This window comes from Uloborus diversus, chromosome 1 (assembly GCF_026930045.1).
Source record: "Uloborus diversus isolate 005 chromosome 1, Udiv.v.3.1, whole genome shotgun sequence".
Classification (NCBI taxonomy): Eukaryota; Metazoa; Arthropoda; class Arachnida; order Araneae; family Uloboridae; genus Uloborus; species Uloborus diversus.
Genome location: NC_072731.1, coordinates 146274665 through 146291369, shown reverse-complemented (window position 1 = coordinate 146291369; position 16705 = coordinate 146274665). Strand labels below are relative to the sequence as shown.

Sequence of the window (16705 nt, the reverse complement as noted above, 5' to 3'; positions counted from 1 at the left end):
AAAAAGACGCGATTTTAAACCTTTCAATAATTTATTTATTTATTTCTTGCTAAGGAGTATATTTTTACGCGGAATATCTTGATGAAGTGTAAGTGTAAAAAGGTTCGGCGTCGCATAGACGGCATGAAGTCCGTCGCCAGGACGACACAGGGACCAGGGTAGAGGGCTGGAACCCGGGTTGAGTAAAAGGGTCCTCAAATGGTGAATGTTATGTCGTCCCAGGAACTGACTAAACTGACGCTATAAGACCAAACTGGAAAAACATGGTTTTAATTAGTAATTAAACTTTTTTGAAGCAAAATATACGTTTTTCATCTATTTTCAACAATTTTATCATCTTTTGACTCATTTTATGCGCTAAATTTTACTAAAAATAAAATTAGAGGCGTCCTGTGGACATCATATTGAAGCGCCCTCCAGACGTCAAACATACGACCATTATGGGACGTCTCGCTGACCAGTTCTGCTGAGTGGGATATTTTTATGGAAAATATGACATGTGACAAGGGAAGTAAGATATAGTATGACCCTTTGTGCCAATGGGGGTCAAATATGTTGAAAAAAAAAGTGTGATGTCGTTTATGGACAGCCCAAAAATACTCCTTCAAAATCTCGTTTTACTCCTTCAAAACTCCTCCAAAACTCCTTCATTTTATGTCTGAAATTGAGTACGAACCCTCTAATCGAAAAGGCGTAAGCATTAGATTTTTAATTTGTTGTGAGCTAAAATAGATCATTTATTGAAAAGCTGTTTAAAATAAATAAAGTAATGGAAAAATAAAAGTTTGCGAACACGGAGCCACGTGCTTCGCCGCAAATTGATCGCTGTGTATTAGATTTCAATCTTTTTGCATCCTTCAAATATTTCATGTATTTTTTACTTTCGAAGCTCTCATATAGAAGTATAGGTTAGCTTCTTGTACTGCAATGATGTATTTTAATTTTATTTTTATTATCTTTTTTTTTCTTTTAGCAAACTTAATTTCCATGTAATATTTCATTCTTTTTGCATCTTTCAAATATTTTTTAGGTTTGGAGCAATCATATGCCAGTGTAGGATAGCTTGTTTTTTATTGCAATATAATGTATTTCAATTTTATTTATTTTTTTATTACTTTATTTTTTTTATGAACTTAGTTTTAGGGTAGAAAGAAATAAGCATATGATTTTTAATTTGTTTAAAGTTTAAATAAAACATTTTTTGAAAAGCATTGAAAAAACAGAACTGAAAATTATAAAATAATAATACTATGCCAACTTAACGTAGTTATTTCTTATTTTACTTTTCATGCACAAAGGTATTTATTTAACCAGGGGTGCCGACCAAGGGGGGGGGGTCATGGCACAGACTGCGACACTGAAATTTTTAAGGAGGGTTGTTTTGAGAGTTTTTTTTTTTTTTTTTTTCATTTTTACGGGGGGGGGGAGGCTCTTGTTTTTTTTTTTAGGGGGGAGGGGGTTTTTGCAAAATTTAGCGGCGGTGCGCCCTTTTTCTAAGGAGGGGGCACCCCTGATTTAACTTGAGCTTCGCAGAGAACTGATTATTGTATTTTAGACTTCAATCCTTTTGCATCCGAAAATAATACCATTATTAAGTTTTAAAACTATCACATCCTTGTATGAAATGGCTTTTCATTGCAATAAACTTATTTTAAGGAAAGTACCATATTTGAAACAAATTAACATTTGATTTATTATTTGAAATTAATTAAAAAATAATGAAGTAATAAAAAGAAGTATGCAAACTTAGCAACATGTGTTGCAGAAAATTGCTTGCTGTATTTCAGATTTCAATCCTTTTGCGTAATTTATTATTATTTTTGTTAGATATTTTGAGGAACTTTTCTTTTCAGTTTTGTTTCAAAATTGAAGTAAAAGTTAGCTGCAAAAGTTTTTTCTTCTCAAAATTGATATTATAATCCTTTTCTATCCTGCGAGTATTTCAATTAATTTTAAATGTGGAAGTTATTTTTATCATATCAGCTTAGAATGCCTTTTTATTTTAATTTATTCTTAATGAATTATTGATAGATCTTTTTTGCAGACTGAACTTGAATGAAATTAGCACTTTTGTTTGATCATCACTTGGAAAAAGAGAATAAATTAAAATTAAATAGTTATTTCAAAATTTCTAATGAGATATTTGGATGCCTCACTTGACAAATAGACTAACTGCATTAAACAAAAGTAGATAATAGTTATGAAGAAGATGGTGTCAATCCTTAAGAGTAATGGCCCTCGTGTTACATTTTCTGCCATCACATGCTCAGAAAGATACTGAACCCAAATTTAATATAAATTCACATACTAAGCATTGATAAAAGACTATTAAAGCAGAAATGAGGATTTTTTTAAAAAGTGGAGTTAATCAATTTGGCAATTGAGGCATCCATTAAAAAATATATATAAATAAATGAAAAGCTTTCAACTTTGTATGCTTTGCAGAAAATTGTTAGCTGTGTTAGAAGTTGCATCCTGCAGAGTGTAGAAATCTTTTTTTTTTTTAAAGTATTTTATCAAAGCCTGCACTACAGATCTCTAATTGCTAGTCAACAATTAGCCAAATTTTAAAAGTTTTAGCCTTATTCCAAAACTTTTAATAACTAAATTTAATAAATTTTTAACGGTGAATATTTGTTTTTTTTTTTTTCACTTCAGTCAGAAAAGTGGAATAATTTTATAAAATATGCATTGTAAGTGCTTATTATTTTCATTATGCAGTTTACACTTAAGTTTAATAAACACTTAATAACAATGCATTAGACATTGAGTTCCTAATTTAATTTTTTTTTATTACAGAATTTCTAATAATAGTTTTGAGGATTGAGGAAAAATCTTATTTCTGTTTTTTGTGGAAATTTCTAAGAATTTTATGTTAGACAATATTTTTGCCCAATTGAAGTTTTTTTGCTGTTATAGTTTTATAGCATTTGGCGTGGTGACAAATGCTTTGCGCAGGCTCTGTTCTATCATACCAAACCACTATAGAAATCATGTTGCTATATTCCAGGCTTAGAATGAATTATCTTTAATAACTTTTCTTGTTTTGCTTATTAATGCTCACAGTATTTTAGATTTGAAAGGCCGAGTTATTTGGTTGTTATTTGTTTTTAAATTAAGGTAGTATTTTGAAACACAACTTATTTGTATGATATTTACTATCGCTGTTTTTCAAATGGAGAAAAATAGAATATTTAAGAACTTTAAAAAATAAAGCAAAAAAAAAAAAATTAATGGTTTGCTCTTACATTATCTCTGATACATTAAGTAAATTAATTTTAGTTTTTTAACTATTAATGAAGAATTTTTTTAAATATTAGATTTAAAATAAAATTTAAATTTTATATGTTATCAATACATTATCTTTTACTTTTTTTTTTTTTTGCATTTTTTGAGAGAGGGAGTGGAGAACCCAAATTTATTCAAATTGTCATCATTCAAGTTATTTCTAAGGTTGTCATTGGGTTATACTTTTTTAAATTCATGTTAATCCAGTGTTAATCCTGTCCAGTGTTAATCTTAATAAATGAACCTATGGGTTTTTATTGAGTGTTTATAAGTTGTATTTCATGTGGCAGGATTTCAGCCAAATATATTCTCTTGGGCATGTTTTTTGGAAAAACATTAACTAGACTACATATATTGAGCAATTATACATTATAGCATTTATTGTATAGAATAATGTTAAAACTTGAATTTAACAGCAAGTGTTCCTTTTTGTTTCTGAACCCATTATGCAGTTAAGATTACATTGGTACCATTTACCCATTATGTTATAGTTTTGCTGTTTATGTGCCATGTTTATTTCCTTTTTCCTTATAAGTTCAAATAGCAGTCCTCAATTCAAATTTGCATCCTGAAATAAATGCTAAGCACACAAGCACAAACTCACCTTGTCATCTTACTGATCTTATCAGAGAAACGTCGGTGAATGAATTGAAATATAAAATTATTAAAATGCGCCTTGAATCTGAAGTGAACTAGTTATAAAGCAAAATGTATTCTTTTGTACAGATTCGAATATCACGCTTTTGGCATATAACACACAGTCAGTGCCTCGGCTACGATTGTTGAGCAAACTTTTTTTTTTCAAATATAATATGATTTTTATACAATACTTATAAAAGTTTTTTTTTTCATACTATTAAAATATTTAATGGATTAGTCAAATTTATTCTACCCAAAAAGATGGAAGGCACATGCCCCTGAGCCACTGCAAAATAGGCCTGAGCTTGTCTACTTTTAGTCTCTTTTTTATGGTTTAAAGTATCTTTTCTCTACTTTTTTTGGGTGCTTATTTTGTTCCTAGGCCTGCTTAATGCTTAAAAATGCAGTGAAGCTCAGCTGTTTGCATTCTGATTTAACAGAAAATTTCACATAAAATTTTTGCCTAGTTGTCCTCCCCTGTGCCTTAATAAAATTTATATTTTGTTCTAATATAATGTGCACTTCAACCGTCTCTTCTAACACAACTAAAATCATAATGCATTTTTGTAAGCTGTATTTTTTATTTTTGTAATTTTCTCTTATGCATCTTTATATTTCAGTTGCTTGAATTCAAAATAAAATTTTTTGCTGTTAACAGTAGTTTATGTACTTTGACTCAATTTATAGGTTATAGTGTTTCATCAGTACTTTCATTCATTCAAATGACTTGGATCCCTTATTCATCTGGATCAATGAGATTCTACTGTGCTTTTCTCCAAAACAAACGAAAAAAAGAGGAAGAGAAAACCTTTAAAATTCCATTTAATTATGTTGCAGCAGCATTTAAATTTTTATCCTTATAGATAAAAATTCTCTGGGCATGAGTCAGTGAAATATACATTTGCTTTCTTCTTGACTTAGTAGCATAAATATGCCATACAATTTATTCTTAGTTATAATCACCTATTAATCATGAAATACTATATTTTGATTGAATATGATGTAGTTTACTTTAACTACACTTTTACCCAAAAAAAATTCCGTCATAATTCCATTATAGTTGCATTAACATTGCAATTTTGTATCTTTAAACATAATAGCCCCCTCTTTTCATGTGTCTTGACTACTGAATCATTGTTTTTAGTTTAAAATATGTATGGGTGTTTTAACTATTATCTTGAATAACCCCAGTGCTGGATATTTTATAAATTATTATCAATGAGAGTATTTGAAATCAAGGAATGTGCATTCTTTTACTTCATAATTTACCTGCTGTGCTTGAAAAACTATAGATTTTTATGCATTGGTCTGTATACGAAAATTCTGTGTGTACTTTAGTATATGTATGTATGGTTACTTTGTTATTTATTTGAATAGTTAAAACTTAAGTTATAAAAATTCGTCACAGTCAAATTGCATTGATAGTTTGTTTTTTAAGAAAATTGTTCACTCTGAAAAACAGCTTTATTCTATGCATTGTTATCTTTGTTAAATACTGTTATAGCATGCTAATAATTATTTTGTGTACATTGTTTTATTTTTACTGCAATTTTTATTGTTTTTATTTTTTCTTTACTACATTGAGCATAACATCTTTCAGTTTCAAAAGGAGAATCCTAGTGACATTCCCAGTGAGCCAAGTAGAAAGCATTTCAGAAGCCGGTCTGTTGGAGAGACTCTTAAAGTAAAATTATTCATGTTTTTTTAAATAGTAATTGTTTTGTTATCTATGCTAGGTATTCACTTATATTTGCTAACCAAGGTAAATTCACTTCATCTACCAGTTTGTTGGCAATCTCAGCATCAATGAGATGATATCTGTCTCCAGCTCAGTTATTCACTAGGCTAGACTGAGGAGTTATAATAAGAACAAAACTGCAGTCTCATTATGTGATAACCGGGCTGTCTGGTACATTGCATGTAATTTTGCCCCTATCCCTGGCGTATGGGCGGTAACTTACTGCTAAACAACATATTTAAGTTTTACAGCATTTTAAATTATTTTAAATCAGAAAAACATTTCTGAAGAGCAGTTTTGCTACTTTGTTGAAATAGTTGTAAATAATAATATGCTCCCTACAAAAAGTGTACATTGACTTTAATAGGAAGGTCCAAAAATCTAGAACTTTTTCAAAACTGAAAAATCAGAAATTACTACCCTGTGTTACATGCATCAAAAGAAAGCATGGATAAATTCAGGAATCTTTAAAAACTGGTTCTGAAATGAATTTATGCCGACTACCAAATTCTTGTGCTTATTAGTATAAGAATATATAATAGTAAATCTGTCTGAACCACAGTTCATAGAATAAACTCTTTGGTTGCTTCTTTTTTTCTTTATACATGCAGTCTAAGCAACAGGTAGTCGTAAGGGACAAATTGTCACTTCTGCTGAATAAATGTAGAGATCTGGAAAAACAGTATTACTGAACGCATAACAGAAATTACCTGTAAAATATAAGCAAATCAACTGCCTTTTCAATTTTCTACCACAGGCAAGCCATGTGGGAGTAACAAAATAAAGCAACAATTAAGTCTCTCAGTCTAAATAAAGAAGATGTTTTCAGTATTATTTAATAATACATTGAAGGCGTTATAAAAGCTATTTTTATTAATTCTGTACAAAAAATACACACTTGCGTAAGTTAGTATCATCCTTACAACTGACTACTAGAAATTGAACATAAAGTTAAGTCACAAATCAAAGAAACAAGTAGTAAAATTTTAACTGCTTATACCAGATTTGTGCTTAGCATAGCAGTATGCTTTACTACACCCTTTTGCTGTCTTGATTTATAAAAACTAGTATGTAATAAGACTTTTTAAAGCTTGAATTTTAAAATAAAATGATTTATTTATTATCCAGAGACATCTTATGAAAAGCTCATATAAAAGGAGAGATGAAATTGGATTTCGTCATTCAGCTTTTGATGTGGTAAGCATAACTTAGTACTTTGAAAAATGTGTTAGTCTTCTTAAGAGCATGAATTTGAAGAAGCTTTTTACATAAGCTATCTAATTGCTGACCTTATTTCTCAATGAATAAAGCACTATTCTTAGATTCAAATCTATTGCTTATAATTGGCTTGTTCTTACTGGCTTAACCTAATGAATCTTAACCTAAACCATAACCCATTTTTTGGAGTATGTAATTTAATGCCTTTCAAACTTTCTTTTTAAATTGTAAGTTGTCTGGCTGTTTGCTATTTCTGTAGCATCTTCATTAAGACAGGCATAATAATGTTGAGTTGTGAACACTAACATTATTAATGAACCATTGAGGTGATTAAAGAACCTTTTCTAAGCAAGTTAGTGTCTTGCGGCTGTAAGTACTAAATTTTGAAACTTTTGCAAAAAAACTAATTTTTTATTTTAGTATCTTGATAAATGTTTTCACACTTAAATTTTTTTCATATTTAAAGGATATAGATATCAAAAATTATAAACATTTTGAAGAAGAAAGGAAAAAAAAAAGTGAACAGAAAATTAAAAATAGAATTCTAAAAGAAAAATGTTTTCATATTTAAACGCTAGAGTTATCAAACATTATTATTATTTTATTTTATTCTTTTTAATTTTAAGCATGAGCAATGGGCTTATACTCCTCCTATATTTTCTTACTAACTTCTATATTTTTTTCAATGGATGTTAAATGCTACCCAAAAGTGCAAAAACCTTTGATCCATTGTTTTCTTCTTTGCCCCTTCACTGTGCACTGTTACATCTTTAATGTTAGCATATGAACTAAACTTCTGTTTACTTATTTATTTATTTTATGAAATACTAGCAGTACCCGCACAGCAATGCCCTGCTAAAAATTTAAAGGAAGTCTGCTAAATAAAAAAAATTGACGCCTCCTCCTCCTCTGATGTAAAATGATCATTTTTCTTTGTATAAAATGTGTACACACCTTTTCAAAAAAAAAAATATTAAAGTTTCTTTGGATTTTAAAACTTTTCATCAAATCATTAAATTAGATTTACAGTAGCTTTAAAACTCTATTTAGCGAGTGAAGCGGTTTTTCTTGCAATTTAAAATGTTTCGCCAAATAAACAAAAACAGACATCAAATAATATCTTTCAAATGTAGAAATAGTTCTACAACTCTATTGTTTATCACCAAACTCGTCCAGCAACCACGCTATCATAATCGATCCGTCTAACGGAAAAAAAGAAGAAAATGTCGTACATTTCACTCGGATAAAAACAAATAAAAAGTTTCTTTTCTTTCAAAACAAATCGCCAAAACAATGAATTACATTAACAGTTGCCTTAAAACAATAATCCTAGACTGAACTGCTCAGCGCCTAACGTCCCAAGCAACCACAATTCCGGAACCCAGCCCTTTTGCACGTGAATAGGATGTTTTTTCTTTGGCAATAATAAATGTTTTGCCAAACAAACAAAAAAGTATAAAATCTCATTAACAGTAGCTTTCAAATCTTTATATATTAAGAGCTGCATTGCTCGACTTTTCCCGGTCTACCTTAAGAATAAAAATTGTGTCAAGTGACATATATTCAACAATCTGGCTTAAATAAAAGAAAAAAAAACACCATGCAAAATTACCCTTCCAAACAATGACGACAGATATTAAAATACAGCAGACTCCCGATTATCCGCGAGCGGTTTATCCGCGGGGTGGATTATCCGCGAATCAATCAACAATCACGAACATGTATTTTCGCAGTAAAAAGCAAATACGAGTGGCTTTTTTTTTTTTTTTTTGAAAAATTGCAAATTTACACTCAGTCGTTTTTGCTTGATTGATTGGTTTAATTTAATTTAATTATTATTATTATTATTATTTTTGTGCGTTCTTCATCGTACATACACTTGTTTGTTAAGTTCGGTTGTGCAAAAATACAAAACATTTGTACTGTACTCGATATATATTTTCACTGTTTGCAGAAAGTGTTATGCATCAATACAGTTAAGAATTTGAGATAGGACAATTTTTACCTGATTTGTCCCCCATTTTAGTCTTTTTGCGGTTATCCGCGGCACTTGTGCCACCCAATTCCGGGAATAATCGGGAGTTTACTGTACTTTTAAGAAATTAAAATGCGAAAGATGGATTTTAAAAGCATAACCATGGAAACACAAAATCAAATAAGTTTAAGAAATTAAATGTAAAATAAGGAAAGAAACAATGGATTCAAAAAGCATAACCACGGAAACACGTAAATAAAATGGTTGACACCTGAATCAAAATGACACTTTTCAAATATTAATTAAAAACTCTTGTAACTTTTTCTGGGAAAAATGATTTTTTTGTGCATTAAAAAAATATATGTATAACAGCTATAATTTCTTTAAAAACATAAAAAATATTCAATACTTAAAGATATATGCAATCCATATTACTTTTTTCTTTTTAACAGAAAAAATAATCTTGTTAGATGCATTTAATCTACATGTTAGTGACGGTTTTCTCATGAAAAGTCTAACAAAACCGGCGAGACTGAGAGACATGGAGTCAACGGGACTTCTGTGCTCTTGGCTTTCTCACTGTTAGTGTTAGCATTGAAGCAATGAGGCACCAATACTGGGGACTATAGAATTGCTTTTTGATACTGTTTTACGATAAAATCCTTTAAATAATCAGAGAATGGATATTATGAGTGACTTATGAGTGGTATACTTCTAATGATATCTCATTGGGCTACAAATTAAATAAAGTTCTCTTAAATTGTATGTAAACACAATTTTGCTTTTTTGAATCAAAATGCTTTGAACAAACATGTTTCATATATGTGGCGATCACTGTAGTAGAATTCTATTGATTTTCCAAATGTGCTCCAACGAGTAATTTTGTTGTTTGAGTGTTTCACTTATACCTGTGGGTATGAAAATTCATTTGCTCTCACATCTGTTATTTTTCGTTGCTATGACTTTATGCATTGAAAAATCGTATTAATAACGACCCCCCCCCCTCCTTTTTTATTGTGTGTATGTGCTCCAAACACACTAGATCCTATATTTTTTCGAACTTGCTATAAATTTTTTTACATAACTCCTACATTTTTCCTTTTAAACTCTTATGTTTTTCTTTCACTTGCTATGAGCCCTGTGATCAGACAATTAAAATCCGAAATCCAATCTATTTAAACAAGAAGTTCTATCTAGAACTACACAAGCCTACTTTCCCGAATACCCATACTACTTTCTAGTACCTGATCAATATTCTCAGAAATAGCTAAAATCGCACATTTTTTCAAACATATTTTTAAAATACTTTAAGCTGATTTCTAGGAATAAAGTATTCCTCACTCATCTAAAAAAAATAGATGCATAAAAAAAAGCAGCAATTTTTAAACAAAGCAGCTAATACACTTTTTTCCATTAAAAAAAATCATTAACAGCTTTCAAAACGAAAAAATAATAATTAAAATTCATAAACTCATTAAAATAAATACATCATATCAAAAAAAAAATTGTTTCTTTTTCCCCTGTTGCCAAAAACAATTTTTTAAATGAATTAATGCACTTACCAAAATAAATAAAAACAATAAAATGTCAACTTAAAAAAATAATTTTCATTGTCAAAAAAAAAAATCGTCTGCGCAAATCTTTATGTAGAAATGACTTCGAGTTTATTCGCCGAAAACTGAATACCTAAATTAAAACTTTAGCATAAAAATAAAAACAAGTCAGATCAACAATAATTATTTCACAGTCAAAACCATAGCTGCGGAGTCGGAGTCAATCTCATTTTGGGGTAAAGGAGTTGGAGTCGAATATCTAAGAATCAGAGTCAGTCATTTGTCCTCCGTGTATAAATTTTTGCCAAAGCTACGAAGTCAGAGTCGAAGTCAGGGAGTCGGAGTCCAATTAATTGTCGGGCACAGGAGTCGGAGTCAAATGCCCCTAAATTCTCGGAGTCAAAGTCTGGAGTTTGGCGTCAAGAGCTATTTCCAACAAAATTTGTTTGAAGTAAATCGGCCTTCAAGTACGGAATCTGCATTAGCTTTCAGTTTCCCCGTAGGCGCTAATGTTAAGTTTTTTTGAACTGTTCAAAATTGAACAAAAAATAGTTCAAATCAAAAAGTGAAATGTGGGAATGAGGTATTCTTGCCGAGATCTTTCTAACAAAAAAAAAAGTTTGTTCAGATCGAACTATTCATTCAAAAGTTATTAGGAGGGGGGGGGGGGGACAGGCAGACCGACAGACATTTTTTCCCATCTCAATGCTAATTTTTAATTTTTCAGTATTTATTTAATTATTTTATTTACTTTTGACTTTTTTTTTTTTTTTTTTTTTTTTTGTTTTTTCCGATATTTTTAAGATTCATTAAGCCTTCTTTCATGCTTTTTTCTTCTTTTTCTGACTTTTACTGGGAAAGTAGGCTAAAAAAGAATAATTTAGGATTGATCACATTCCCTAATAGGTTTATTAATAAATTAAAAGTTTATTAATGAATTTTGAATGGATCCGATAAAAAAAATAAGCAAATACAGATAATATGCAACATCTATTGACATTTAATGTGTTGCATATTGGAGTTGATGCATGACAAAGCATATTTATGAGTGAATCTTTTATGATCACAGTGTAAAAATAAAGATTTTTGTAATAAACTTTAGGAACCAGTATGTGCTATCAACAAGGACATATGTCAACAATTTTGATTTAAAATACAAAACTTGAAATATGCTTGTAGGCAGAGGTGGTGAGTGGGGCTTATAAGTGCGGGGCAAATTTTTTTTAGGAAGTTGAAGACTATTTTAGGCTATCTTTAGTGACTAGACAGAGAGGTCTTCTGATGTTCTCTCCCGTAAATGTTTTGGAATTGTAGTTTTAAAAACTCTGTGTTAGTAGAGTTTTGTCAACGTTTAGGGAACAGAAATGGGTTTCCAGGGTTCTCCTCGTAATGTTTTTTTGAAAATAAGTCTAATTACTAATAATAATAATAATAACGAAGAAATTTGGACTGTCTTTGGTAATGTAAGGGTAAGGAAAAACTGATGTCTTAAAGACGCAAATTAAAGCCATCTTTAGCAAACTTAGCAAGGGGTTTGCTCCCAGAAGTTTTGCAAAGTTTAAAATGTTTTCTAAATGTCTTTTAAAATGTTATTTCAGACTTCTCTTTTATTGACTTAAGGAGGAACGAAAGGGTTTGGAGGTTCTTTTTTTTTCCCCCCTTTGAACTGATAAAATCCTAAGGACTCAATTTTGAACTTCTTTAATGGACTTCAGAAAAAGATCTCCAGATTTTTTTTTTTTTTTAACTTAGAAATTGAGGCAGTGAGAAGCAAAGGGATGTAAGTGGACATTTTCACGTTTTGAGTAAAACGTGTTTAAAGATAACATCCTAGGAAGGCTTTCATTGAAATTTTTTTCTAAATCATGCTGTATAGCAGCAACTACCAGGGCTACTAGTACCATCTCTTTCCTCAAGACAGAGGAGAGGTTCACCTACCATGTGTACTTTTTATCTCCAATTTTTTAATTTTGCTACTTGCATCCCTTTGCTTCTCTCTGCTTCAATTGGAGTCTTAAAAACGCAGTCTTATGCTATTTGGGGGGAATTTTCTCTTGCATTTTCCCCTCAAACTAGAGTCTTTATAATCCAAATTTAGATCATCTTCAAATTGAAAGGAAGGAGGGAGTGCGCTTAGAGATTTTCTCCCAGAAAATTTTCAAAATTGAAGTTTTAAAACTGAAATTTTAAACAGTATTTTGTGACGTTCAGGTAATTTCACACAGAATGTTTTAAAATTAAAATATGAACGTTGAAGCAATCTTTGATGATGAAAAAAGTGCAAGGGCAGTCGCCCCCCCCCCTCCCCCCCCCCCCCCCCCAACACTGCCACTGCTTCGAGGAACATTAAGCATAGCTCTTTATGTATGTGTATACATATATATATATATATAGATGTGTTACATATTGTAGTGATTTAATTAAGTTTTAAAATAAATTAAAATAAAGAATCAAAAAATATGTTGTAAGACATCTTGAATTTCAGAAATTTTACTCTGGAAAATCTGGAAATCTTAGGGAGTTTGAGTGGGAGAGTGGCTACCCTGAATTAAGATCCTGATATTCCTGGAGAGGAGTAAGGTTTTTTTTTTTTTAATTTGATGCAGCATGAGTTTAAGGGTTAAGGGAAAAGCTAAGTTTAGCATCTATGTTTCCTCCTACATAGCGATAAATACCACAAGTTGCTTTTAGCTAAAAGTTCTTGCTTTAAGACACCAACTTAACTTGTTGTGAAGCAGCTATTTCCATAGTTATCACACACATTCACTTGTTCCTATTTGCCACACCACAATTCGTCTTTCACCTACCATCACCAGAACACAGTTAATAAAAAGGAGGATCTAAATTAAAATTTGAAAAAAAAAATGTAAGTAGAAGAAAATAAAGATGACCAGAGAAAAACACAAAAAAATAAAAAATTACCAGCTTCTTCCTCATAGCACTATAAATTGTGCAATGAATGTAAGTTTTAAAAAAAATGATATTCAAATCTTAAAAATTTATTTATTTTTTTTCTGAGGTTGATTCTGTTTAAAATGTCTTCATCCAATTAGATTTTAAATTGTACTTCCCGCAAAATAAATTTGATTATTATTTTTATTTTAGGGTCATTCAGTCTCAAAATCAACAGACTCAATACCAGGATCAACAAAAGCCTCTTCTGTAGAAGCTTTATGCTTAGAAGGAAAAGAATCAAGTAAATTTGCAGAGCTGAGAAAGAATTTCCTTCGAGCATCAAGAAAGAAAAAAGTTCATAAATTTGTAGCTGTTGAGTGAAAATGAAAGAGAGTTGCTCATAGTTGTTTTTACTTAGCAATAGTTGAATTGAAAGTTTTTACTTAGCTATGTGAACTTAATAACTATACTCAAATGTTATTTTATTATTGAAATTGTACATTAATTTGTATTATAGATATTGAAATTGTATAAATGTTATTTTTTATAATATAGTTTTTTTAAAATCGCGAAAATATATTTTATGTCGTAATACACTGGTGGACAAAATTAAGAGCTGGAAAGCCTTTTCAGAAATATCTCAAGAAATACTGGATACAAATTAATGAAATTTGGCATAGATATAACTCATAGTATGACAATGTGTGCAAAGCAAAAATTAAAGCGCCATTCATTGGCAGGAGCTATTGCCAACAGTCCAATGCGGACTGAACATCATGATGAAAGATGCCAATGAAAGTGAAGCTTGTATGGGGTATGGGCGCCTCTAGTATGGCGCGCGGTCACCTGTGACAGATAGACAGCATGCACAACGAGTATGTATGCTGTGAATAAGAGAGTTAGGAGTGATTGTAAAAGACCCTCCCACTTCTCCACCAGAGCAGTTTTTAACTCTGGAATGGTTCTGGGTGGGGGATAGCGTATCGGAATAGCATTTCAAGCATGTTCAATGTGGTTAAGGTCAGTAGATTTGGCTGGCCAATCCATTTGATGAATATCCAGGGTTCGTACAGGTCATGGAAAATTGAAATTTTCATTAAAAGTCATGGAAATTTATTTCAAGTCATGGAAAAATGTCCTGGACAAAGAGAAAGGAACAGTAGCTAAAGGAGCATTACAAATCTTGAGTGATTTAACGATATAGCACATAAAAGCTATTAAAAATGGAAAATTGACTGATCCAAAAATCAAATCTGAATTTTGAAATCTCTTTGCATCCATTTCTGTTGCAGCCACTTGCCATTTTTTGCGATGTGATTTTACTGCCTGGACATCACTTATTTTGAATTTTCTGTTATTTTCAACATTTCTTTGTTTCATATTCTGTAGTAGCAAAATTTCACGTTCTTAGTTTTGCCACGCCCACTCAAAAAAAAGCAATTCAATTGCATGTGAGTTCGATTCCATCACTCATAAGGACTTTATTATTAAATTTATCAGACTTTATCTTAATATGGTGAATGTTTTAGAAAATAAAGATCTTAAGTCAGGCGATAGAATACAGAAAAAGAGAAATTCTAATGCTCTAAAACAGTAGTGCCCAACATACGGCATGCAAAACTAATCCATGCAACCCACTGCTACGTTCAATGACGGGAATGAAACCTGTTCTGGAATTTCTGAACCTACTAATTTATATGCATTTGAAAATACAGTAAAACCTCAATATCTCAAATCTCTCGGGACGGGGAAAAATTTCGAGATATCGAGTTTTCGAGTTATAAAGGTTTTTAAAAAATTACACTAGTAACTCTCACATTTACACACATGTATGCTGTATGCATTTATATATGTACTATGGGACCACTTCGAATTTCGCTCGATAAAGTAGTCTTCAGTATTTCACTAGATTTGAAATTTTCTAATTGTCGAAAGTGCACAGGTAAAAAATTACACTAGTAACTCTCACATTTACACACACGTATGCTGTATGCATTTATATATGTACTATGGAACCACTTCGAATTATGCTCGATAAAGTAGTCTTCAATATTTCACTAGATTTGAAATTTTCTAATTGTCGAAAGTGCACAGGATGAAATTTTGAAATGAACAACAATTTCAACTTGGTTTTTTTCACTTAAAAATTTAAAAATTCTAATTTCATCTTTAACCAGTAACCTCACATTCAAAAAGTTCTCAGCAGCCATTTTGTAGGATTTAAAAAAGCTGAATGATGAAAATGAGGAACGCATTTTCCGTTTTCACTTGAAAACTGATGGACGAAAAATCGAACCCCTTTCCTGAAGTGGACAACATGTTCGAGAGAAATGCACAACGATTCTAAACTCTGGGGAAAACACTGCACACCCTTCATGCCAACACTCCCCTATTATCTTGCGCCAATCCCCTATTCACAAAATTTCCAAGAAAAGGGATGAAAAACGTTAAGCAATTGTCTCTGGAACTGGTTTTACTACAAAAATTGCCAAAGCAAAACGACAATTGAAACTTGCTTCTGTGCAAAAATTTCGACATATCAATGGTTTCGAAAAATAAATTTCTAGATAACTATGGAAAATACATAAGGGTTTTTATAGAAAATGCTAGGGAAAATTTTTGTTTCGAGACATCAAGGGTTTCGAGATAAGAAGGTTTGAGATATCAAGGTTTGACTGTATGCAAATTTGTAAACAAAACAAATATACTTTTGAATCAGAAGATTGATTCATTACTGAATGGTTTTTTCAAAAAAGATCTGGTTTAGAAACATAAATAACTAAACTATGTGGCTTTACTTTAAAGAACCAAAATACTGTCAAGTTATGTGAATGATTAAAGACACTGTTGACACTAAAAGGTAACTTTTGAAGCAAATTTATTGAAACAGTGGTGACTCATTCAACCTTTGTCCCATTCAATATCATTCTTCCTGTTTAAAAAAAAATCAGACATTTAAGCATCATCACATTCGCTTCACTGCATTTTTACTTTACTTAAATTTATATGGTGAAGACAAATAAGAATAGTTTTTTAAGTGTGCACTTATATTTTTTCCATTACGAGTAAGTGCTTCAATGAGGCTGTGGCATTCATATAGACGTTTTGCTAACACTCATTTCCAAATATTACCAAGTTTGAGATTAAATAGTGCTATTCTTTTCATATAACGAGGTCATGAAATTTTTCATTGAAGTCATGAAAAAGTCTTGGAAAGGTCATGGAACTTTTTCATCCAAATAGAGTATGAACCCTGATATCTTCATTTTCCAGATACTCCTTAACCAGGACAGCTCTATGTGGTCGGCATTATCATCCATAAAAATGAATTCAGGGCCAACAGAACCCCTGAAAAGACAAACATACAGTTGAAGGATCTGCCGTATCTCTGGGCGCTCA

General features: G+C 30.9%; 1 protein-coding gene across 1 annotated transcript in view; it reads left to right on the top strand.

Annotated features, from left to right (window-relative positions):
- LOC129221950 (rho GTPase-activating protein 19-like) overlaps positions 1–13754 on the top strand; it is a 64062-nt gene extending 50308 nt beyond the window's left edge. The window contains exons 7-9 of the mRNA XM_054856348.1: positions 5528–5611; positions 6794–6862; positions 13517–13754. Coding sequence (XP_054712323.1) covers positions 5528–5611; positions 6794–6862; positions 13517–13687 — 324 coding nt within the window. The 3' untranslated portion in view covers positions 13688–13754. The remainder of the gene's footprint in view (positions 1–5527; positions 5612–6793; positions 6863–13516) is intronic.
- Positions 13755–16705: the final 2951 nt, after the last annotated feature.